General features: G+C 51.5%; 1 protein-coding gene across 1 annotated transcript in view; it reads right to left on the bottom strand.

Moving 5' to 3' along the window:
- Positions 1-9,663, bottom strand: part of pum3 (pumilio RNA-binding family member 3) — a 15,021-nt gene that overhangs the window by 527 nt on the left and 4,831 nt on the right. The window contains exons 9-17 of the mRNA XM_037692407.1: positions 4,587-4,690; positions 4,441-4,519; positions 4,263-4,361; positions 2,080-2,133; positions 1,929-2,009; positions 1,713-1,855; positions 1,388-1,610; positions 1,234-1,321; positions 1,069-1,159 (exon numbers count right to left, since the gene is read on the bottom strand). Of these exons, the coding sequence (XP_037548335.1) occupies positions 1,069-1,159; positions 1,234-1,321; positions 1,388-1,610; positions 1,713-1,855; positions 1,929-2,009; positions 2,080-2,133; positions 4,263-4,361; positions 4,441-4,519; positions 4,587-4,690 (962 nt within the window). The remainder of the gene's footprint in view (positions 1-1,068; positions 1,160-1,233; positions 1,322-1,387; positions 1,611-1,712; positions 1,856-1,928; positions 2,010-2,079; positions 2,134-4,262; positions 4,362-4,440; positions 4,520-4,586; positions 4,691-9,663) is intronic.

Below are 9,663 nucleotides of genomic sequence, written 5' to 3'. Positions count from 1 at the left end.
AAAACACTGAACAAGTCATTCTGTTCGACTCTGCTGGTCAAAAACACGTGGCAGGTCAGAGTTTACAAACGGACGCTGCAGTCACTGGTTGCCATGGTGATTGCCGCCTTTTTGTTTTTGGCGCAGCCCTCCGCTGAAGCTGAACCAGTCACTGCGAAAACCGCCACTTGTAACGAAACGGTTACTGAACCGTAGCAGAACCTCGTGCACGCTGACGCCAGGAGTTTGAATCAACTTTACGGACGTTTTCTTGACGCTGCACGAGGAAAAACAAAACAACCTGCTGCAAGTGGAAGAGCGTTATTTTAAAAAGCAGCTCCACAGCAATCCAGAGATTTTTTGTTTTTTAAAGACATTGCAACAAGACTAAGGTTTCCAAAAAAGTTCAAGCTGGTCCTCTGGACATTCAAAAAAACAAAAAGCAAAAAACTGTAGAAACGTTTCGTCTCTAATCCGAGAGACTTCCTCAGTCTGAGGTGCTGTTTTCAGCTCAGTCTCTTAAATAGACTAAGGTTTGAAAGCTCAATCATCGCGGTAGAGAAATCACAAATAAAAGGTTAAATCAGCTCATCTGGACAGGTTCTTTTTAGGAGAAATGTTTCCTCTTTCATCCGAAGGACTTCATCAGTCTGAGGCCTGCCACCAACAACAATCTTATAAATATCACCTCCTTGATGCGTTTCTGGGACTCCACAGAGGACTGGTTGGAAACACGACAAGGAGTGACATTTATAGACGGATCTTGGTGGCAGGCCTCAGACTGATGAAGTCCTTCGGATGAAAGACGAAACATTTCTCCCAAAAAGAACCCGTCCAGATGAGCTGATTTAACCTTTTTTCTTGTTTACATTTTGCTTCTCACAATTCAACAGAAACAAAAAAGTTTCAAGAAAAAAAAAGTGCAGTGAGCCGCCCTCACATGCAAATCACTCTCCCTCCTGAGGGTCTTTGTTGGGTAGTACTGTGCACGCTCGGTTTTTGCACGGACCCCCATATAAATCCTGAGTTGTGTCACCAGACTGGACTCAGCAGCACCATGAATTTAAATCAACAGATTTATGGAATCACCTGCAGAGCACCATGGCGCCTCTGTTGACCTTCACCCAGCTCGTCATCTTCTCTGTCCCAACTGTGTCCACCAGAATCCTGCCGAACCGCTCTGTGGAGGCCCAGACGAACCAGTCAACAAGGAAACGTGCAGGAGCATCATCAGCGTAACGTTCGAGCGCTTACCTTCCTTCCCAGCCTCCTCCAACATGGCGTCCTGCTCTATGAGCCACTTTAAGACCAGATGTCCTGCTGGATGTTCGGCCATGTGAAGCTGCAGCAGAAACGTTTCAGTCCGAGTCCATCCACCATCCTGCACGTTCAACGTTGAACAACTCACCTGTCCTTTGACCCCTCCCGGCACCAGCTCCTGATTGGCCAGCTGAGCCACAGCTGTCATGGCGGGCCGCAGGTCCCCGCAGGCGGATGCCAAAATGTCACTGATGGTGACGCTGGTGGCCTTGTCCATGGCCATGGAGGCAGCGTTGTCGGAGAGGTACTCGAGCAGCGCCGGGGACACGGCCTCCAGCAGCTCCTTCCTTCGAGTCGCGGCGTCCTTTTTACTGACGAGAAAGAAGAACCCAACTTTTCAAACACCGACGTCTAATTTTAGATCCGACGGGTTCCCTGAGGAGCCCCGAGGAGCTGCGCTCTTAACCGTTTACCTGTGAGCGTTGTCGTCTCCTCGCTCCAGCAGCCGGACGGTCTCCGGCAGCAGGTGAGCCGGGTCTCTGGGGCTCAGCAGGTACAGCAGAACCTTCTTCCCGTATTTGTTGCAGATGACGTCGTTCAGCGACGACAGGATCTCCTGAACGGATGAGACCGGGTCAGTTTGTACCAGCTGGGCTTCTGTCAGTCCCGCCTGAAAACCCTGAACTTACAGAGAGGACGGCCTGCCGGACCAGCTTGGTGTCGTCCACGCAGTCAAATATCGCCAGAAGGACGAGGTGGCCGAACTCCCCCTGAGGACAGAACGGCCCGTGAGTCCGACGGGTCAGAATTTAACGACTGAGGTCTGAGGCGCGGACTCACCGTGGAGAACTTCACCATGTAGGACTTCATGGTTTTTATGATGATCTTTCTGTCCTGAAGCACGGAGGAAGAATATTTAATTACTGAAGACAAACGATGAGTCTGATCTTTTAGAGATCCGTGTTCTGCACAGACGGGTCCAAACGAGGCGGCGCCGCTTCCAAACAGACAAATCAAGATTTTACAGCGACGCTGCAGAGGAACTAAAACCACGTGAGACGATCGTCTTCAGGACCGTCTCTGCTCGTTTCCTGCTGCAGCAGGAAGACGACGGTCCAGGAACAGAAGACGAAACATCAGCTTCAACATGTGGAACAGGTTGAAACATCTGCTCCTTTCAGCTCCTGACAAGCATCGTTTTAGTAAAACTAGTGCAGCTGTGGTCTGGAGCAGACCCAGCACCACCCAGTGGTTCAAACTGGTGCCGTCTCATTTTCCACTGGAAAGAAAAGCAGGAAATCCAACATGTTTTAGAGAAGGTTTGATCTTTTCATGAACTTTATTAAAGATGAATCAGACGTTTGGTTGAACTCCTGATCATCTGGAACCTGTTGATCACGTCCAGGGACCCTGTTGTTTTTGACAAGGTCTTTTTTTATTTTTATTATTACTTTTTTTTTGGGGGGGGGAGAGATATTAAACTTTTTATTTATTTTTTCTTCAACTTAGATTAGTTGAAGCCCCAAAACTGGGCTTATAGATTGATGCTACTGTCATGAAGAAATAAAAAATTTTAAAAAGAAGCTTGTTCAGTTTGGTACGATTATTTTCAAAGTGAAAAATCTCAATAAAAATATTTGGGTTAAAAACTAATATACGTGGAAAATAAAAGTAAAACATGTTTGAAGTGTTTAAGGTTCGGTCCAGTTGTGGAAACACGACGACTTCCAACACATTCGAAGCGTTTCTTAATCCAGATGTTTAATTTAGACTTTTTCAATTTTACTGATAAAAGCAGGTTTTCATCAACTTATTAAAAATTATATTTTCAATTAGCTGGAAGGACGTCGGTTCTTTCTAGAATTAATTTGTTTCTTCATTAAAATATTTATTATAGGAACAAATTTGTTTAAGGTTTAACCTTGTCAATCTGATTTAAACTAGTTTAACTAATTTAAACTAGTTTATGTTTTAAACTAGAAGTTGTTATGGTGTGACGGTTGAACGGTTTATTTAACGGTTCACCTGAAACAGGAAGTAACAACTGAACTGCGCCGCTCCCGTTAAAAACTAATTTAATGTTTTCATGAAGTCGAGCAGATTTTAACGATTTGTTCCTTGATCTGTTCCTTGATCTGTTCCCTGATCTGTTCCCCGATCTGTTCCCTGATCCCCGATCTATTCCTCAATCTGTTCCCTGATCCTCGATCTGTTCCTCAATCTGTTCCCTGATCCCTGATCTATTCCTCAATCTGTTCCCTGATCCTCGATCTGTTCCTCAATCTGTTCCCTGATCCCCGATCTATTCCTCAATCTGTTCCCTGATCCCCGATCTGTTCCCTGTTCCTCGATCTGTTCCCTGTTCCCCGATCTGTTCCTCAATCTGTTCCCTGATCCCCAATCTATTCCTCAATCTGTTCCCTGATCCCCGATCTATTCCTCGATCTGTTCCTCAATCTGTTCCCTGATCCCCAATCTATTCCTCAATCTGTTCCCTGATCCCCGATCTGTTCCCTGTTCCTCGATCTGTTCCCTGTTCCCCGATCTGTTCCATGATCCCCGATCTGTTCCCCGACGTCCGCTGGCGCTGACGGGTCCGAACAGCGAGTGTTTCTCTGGACTGGAACTGAACAGAGGACGACATGAACGTAAATGTTTTGGTGGAGAAGAACAGCAGAGTGACGGATCCTGGAGGGAGGAGCCAGGGGGGAGCCAGTGGTGGCCTTGACCACCAGATTAATCTTCAGCCACCCTAATAATTTGGGAAAACTATAATTTTAAGCAAAATAAAAACTCGAAAGCGGAGTTCCCTCTAACGATTGAGGCGGTGGGTTTGCGGCGGCTATCTTTGACGAGGCAACCCAGTTTTGGATCGTCCTTACGCCGACGTGCACCAGTATGGAAGCTGGTGCCTCACGTATTCTTCAAGTCGTCCCGCTCACGAGACGAGCCGGAGCGCTGGACCGAGGCGGACGCTGGACTCGTGTGCAGAACACAAAGAACATCTGGACTGTGTGTGGAACCTTGGCCGTGCCGTGCCACAGACAGTTCATGGCCACCCGAGCGCCGTCGTGCGTGTGAGCCATGTAGACGACGGACTCCCGGATGGACTCGATCATCTCCTGCTCCAAACAGAGACACAGAAGAAGCGTGAGTCTGACGCCAAGCGGGCGTTAGTCAACATCCGCAGGAGGAACTCACAGATCTCTGCTTGCTGGGCGAGAACAGGAAGAAGTCCAGGAAGACTTTGTGGACCAGCGAGTGCTTGATCACCTGCTCCCTGAGACACAACGAGGACCACGTCAGGAAAAGGCTTTAATGTGACTCGGAGGCAGAACGGGTCTTACTTCTGGGCCATCGGAGTCAGGATCTGCTTCATCTCGTCCACGATGTTGTCCAGTTTGTCGGGATTCGTCTTCACAACCTCCTCGATGGTGTTTCGCTCTGAAGACTGAAGACAGAAAACTCAGATCATCATCGGCTCCTGGACTTTCACAAACGTCCACTTCAAGTGAACAACCAGTCCCAAGGGCCAGAACCGCTCTCCAGATCCAGTTTTCAACACGCAACTCTTGCTCTGTTCCAACGATTCCCAGATCGAAACCTTCGGCTCGTTCAGGACGTTCCTGCTGTGACTTTTTGAAACATCTAGCTTTGTCGGCCATGTTTTTCTCATTGAAAACCATGTTTCTTGTTTTCAGTCAGCTGTTCAGATTTAACCGTTCAGCTGTGAAACTTTTCAGCCTCAGAGTTTCAGCTTCTTCAACAGATTTCAGCTAAAACTGTCCAGCAGGAAGCGTTCACGCTTCGTTCCTGTAGGAAGTGACATTTCTCCAGTTTTACTCGTTTTTTTCTGTCAGTAAATTTAATGATGTCAGAAAACTGTCATTTTAGATCAATTTGGTTTAAACATGTGAACAAATGGAAACAGTCAGAGCCTCTATGTACCTGAAGGCAACACGAAGACTTTTTACTGACTAAACGGTTTACATAGTCGACATTAAACGCCCCGTGATGCGTTTTAAACCCGTCTGACCGTTTTGTTTTTAAAGGGTTTTAGTTCGACCGCCCCGATGGTCGATCGTCTCTAAAGGTTTACCACCGGCCAGATGTGAAACACAAATCCTAACGATTGACCCGTGAAGTCTGATGCAAGACGTCATCCTTGGGGTGTGTGTTTGGATGACTCTCAGCTACTACCTCACCAAATGGAGCTCACTATCTGTAAAACGAAAGTTACGTATGTAACTACGGTTCTATCAATCCCGGATGACCGCCAGAGGGCGGTGCTGAAAGCACTGAATGTTCCCTTCGCGCATGCGCTGATTCGAGTAATAATACCAACGGAGTCACAGGTGTGACACGGATGACCAATCAGAGGCTATATAGCCCGACGTCATCCGCTGCTCTGCTCCTACAGAATCTTCTCGCGGAACGCAAGGATTCTGAGTGATGGAGAAGCTCTGGCGGTCATCCGGGATTCATAGAACCGTAGTTACATACGTAACTTTCGTTCTATTTCATCCCTCCTGACCGCCAGAGGGCGGTGCTGAAAGCACTGAATGACTAATACCAACGATGTCACAAGGAATCCTAAACACCTACCTCACTGAGGAGGCCCAGAGGACCCTTGTAGAAGAATTTGGCCCAGGGGATGAGGGGTGGCCACGTTAACTCTATAAAATCTGGTGAACGTGCTTGGGGAAGCCCATGATGCGGCAGCACATATTGCTTCCAGCGGAACCCCTCTCAGGGCAGCCCAGGAAGCGGAGACGCTCCTGGTAGAGTGAGCCTTCAAGCCGACCGGCAGGGGGCCGGGCCCTGCAGCATTGGTGTGGCAGATGACGTCCACGATCCAGTGGGAGAGGCGCTGTTTGGAAAGAGGACAGCCTAACCTAGGGCCTCCATAACACACAAATAGCTGGTCTGAATGTCTTATCACGGCAGTATGCCTCCAGTGCCCTCACCGGGCACAATAATGCAGACCCCTCACCAGGCGCAGACTGAAAACGTGCCAGCCTCAACGGTTGGTTAGAGTGAGATAACACCTTTGGTACGAATGCGATGTTTGGCCACAAGCTAACACACGAGCCCTCAGGGCCCCACCTGAGACATGAGGGGCTGATTGAGAGAGCATGTAGCTCGCTGACCCTCTTTGCTGAGGTAATGGCCAACAAAAAATCCGTCTTACATGAAAGCCACTTGAGGTCCGCCTGCGACAGAGGCTCGAAAGGAGGACGGCACAGAGCTTCGAGAACCAAGGGAAGGTCCCAACCTGGTGCTCGTGGAGCTGTCGGCGGGTGTGACCTACGGGCACCACGCAGAAAAAGAGAGACTAGATTATGGCTTCCTACCGTACAGCCATCAATGCCAGCGTGATTAGATGATATTGCCGCTACATAAACTTTAAGCGTCGAAGGACAGCGACCCTTACCAAGTAGAGACTGGAGAAACTCCAGAATGGTGGGTATTGTACAGGAGACTGGATCCTTGTTGTGATCCGAACACCATTGGAAAAACAGGCGCCACCTGTTTTCGTACTGCTGACGAGTAGAGGGTGCCCTGGCGCCCAGGATGGTGCGTCTGACGAGGCTCGAAACTCCAGTCAGCTGCTGTCCTAGCCTTGCAGTGGCCACACCCACAGCCGAAGACGTTGAGGATTGGGGTGCCATATCAGTCCCCCCAACTGAGACAGCAAGTCCCTTCTGGTCGGAAGACACCATGGGACGCCCTGACATAGACTTCGTAGCAGTGGGAACCATGGTCGTGCTGGGCAATACGGAGCCACCAGCAGCATCCTGTGGCCCTCCTTGAGGACTCTCTGAAGGGTTGGCCAAATTAGAGAAAGGGGTGGAAAGGCATATAGAAGGACCCTTGGCCAAGGATGAGCCAATGCGTCCTGGCCTAGCGCCCCCGTAAGAGAGTACCATAGGGGACACTGAGTTGACTCTTCCATCGCAAACAGGTCTATCTCTGTCTGACCAAAACGGTCCCAGATCATCAGCACTATGTCGCTGTGGAGGGACCACTCTCCCGGAGGGGACTCTTGGCGGGAGAGAAAATCTGCGACCTGATTGTGTCGCCCTGGCAAGTACGCTGCCCGCAGGGTGGACAGGCGAGGAGAGGCCCATTCCAGGAGCTCTCTGGACACTCTCAGAAGTTGTGCTGACCTGGTGCCCCCCTGAAGGTTGATGTGGTAGACAACAGAGGTGTTGTCTGACCGAACAAGTACATGCCTCCCTTCCAAGTGAGGCAGGAAGTGCCTGAGTGCCAAGTGCACTGCACGCAGCTCCAGCACATTTATATGCTTGGAATGGTCTCTTTGACCCCAGCGGCCCTGAACCGCTCTGCGTTGCCATACAGCCCCCCATCCCATGGAGCTGGCATCTGTCGTGATCACTTCCCTGCGACACACTACCACTCCCATGGGGACACCCCTGGACAAATAATCTCTGTCCCTCCATGGAGTCAAGGCATGAAGACATGACCACGTCACTGCGAGCTTGCGATGCCTGTGCAGCCTGGCATCCAGGCGAAAGCTGTTGAGCCACCTCTGCAAGGGGCGAAGTGACAGCAGGCCTAAGGGCACCACCCGAGTGACTGATGTCAGCTTGCCGAGTAGTTGCAGGAAGGCAACATAGGGGAGCTGCCTGCCCAGCCTGAACCGATTGACCAGCTGGAGTATGCCGGCCACCCTTTGAGCGGATGGGCAAGCTCTCATGGAAGATGAATCCAGAACCACCCCAATAAAGGTGGTCGTCTGGGAAGGGATCAGCTGAGCTGCTGGTGGGAGAAATATCCAACGGTCGGCCTGATGGCATCACCGTCTCCCTTCATGGCCCTTAGGGGCCGTGGGGGGGCGGCAGCCTGAGTCCCTGGTCCGAGCCTGCCCAGCTGGTCGGTGGACCGACCCACGAAAGCTCCTGCTGGGCCTTTGCTGAACCGCATGAGGGTAAGGACCACCCGGCCGGTTATGACCACCAGGCGGTGGCTACATGCTGGAGCCAGCCGACAGGCGCCTTGGATGCCGAGGAGGTGGAGGGGGCATTGGCCTGCTAAGGCTCAAAAATTGCTGCCTTCTCTGTCGTGCCTGGACAGTCCGTTCCAGTGCTTCCAAGGCAGCCAAACCGAACAACTCCCCCGGCACCACTGGGACATTACGGAGGGCTCTACGGCATGGCTCAGTCAATGCTGACTGCGCCAACCAGACCTGTCGGCGAGCTTGGACCAAGGAGGACATCACGCGCCCAAGCTCCCTCGTCATTAGTGCAAAGGCCTGAAGCGCTGCATCGTTAAAGCCCATTGCTGCTGTCGCACCACTAGTCCCCTGAAGGGACGCGGAGAGGGCAAGCATTAGGTGTGCCAAGGAATTACCTAGGCGGCCAGCACGCGCTCCGGCGGCATAGGCTCTGCAGAGGAATTCATCCGTGACACAACACTGAGCTCGTGGGCACCGAACACGACTGCGCAGAGCTTCTTCTGGTGACACGATGAGAGAGGCAACAGCAGGTTCTATCGCTGGCATGCGATCCAAGCCTGCTGCAGCCGGCTCATGCATGGCCGCCAACACTCTGCCATCTGCAGAGAGGCGCGGAAAGGCTTTGGGGTCCCGCCAGCAACCATGCAACTCCCTCAGGAACTCCTCTGATGGAGGGACATAAAAGGAAGGAGGGGTCAGTCCGCGCCTGAAGAAGGCACTTCCAGGGGTGGACGCCTCTGGTTGCGGGACGTCCAGCTGCAGTTGTCTCAGGGCCATACGCATGACGTCCTGCATCGAGCCGTCACCCGACCCACTAACTGCACTCCGAGAATAAGAGAGTGAAGCTGTCTCTGAGACTCGAGATGAATGCCCGTCCTCCTCACCTAAAAAGTGAGAGGCAGAGGCAGCCAAGGATAGCACATCTTCCTCCACAGCCAGTTCAGGCATGGGTGGGGAGGAGAGTCCGGTTGCTGCCACTGGTTCAGTTCCCAGTTGGCGTACCTGAAAAAGGGACTTCATCTCCGCTAATTCAGCGGAGAGCTGCTCCACCCTTGTGGAGAGGCCCCTATCAGACCTGGCTCGCTTCTTCCCAGGAGGGGCCACAGAGACTGCGGCCTCAGTCCGGCGCTTCGAGCGCCTAGGTGGAGCCTCCTGCCCAGAAGGCGGGAGGTCATCGCCGAGTTTGGGGCGAAACTGGGCCAGCCGGGCCACCCTCACAGCATGCGACATGAAGCTGCAATTCATGCAGGGGTTCTCTGACAGGGCATCCACCAGATGGTCATGTCCAAGGCAGGCAGGACACAGGTCGTGACCGTCATCTGTCTGGAGCATGGCTCCACAGACTGTACAGCAGTGAGAGCCGTTTATGCTCCTTACCCAGCTATGCCCAAGATATTCAGAGAGGCTAGCACCACTAGCTCAGCTGGTAAAAGAGGACAATTGGG

This window comes from Nematolebias whitei, chromosome 18 (assembly GCF_014905685.2).
Source record: "Nematolebias whitei isolate Nwh7 chromosome 18, NemWhi1, whole genome shotgun sequence".
Classification (NCBI taxonomy): Eukaryota; Metazoa; Chordata; class Actinopteri; order Cyprinodontiformes; family Rivulidae; genus Nematolebias; species Nematolebias whitei.
The sequence above is the reverse complement of the archived record's forward strand: the minus strand, read 5'-3'. Positions and strand labels throughout refer to the sequence as shown.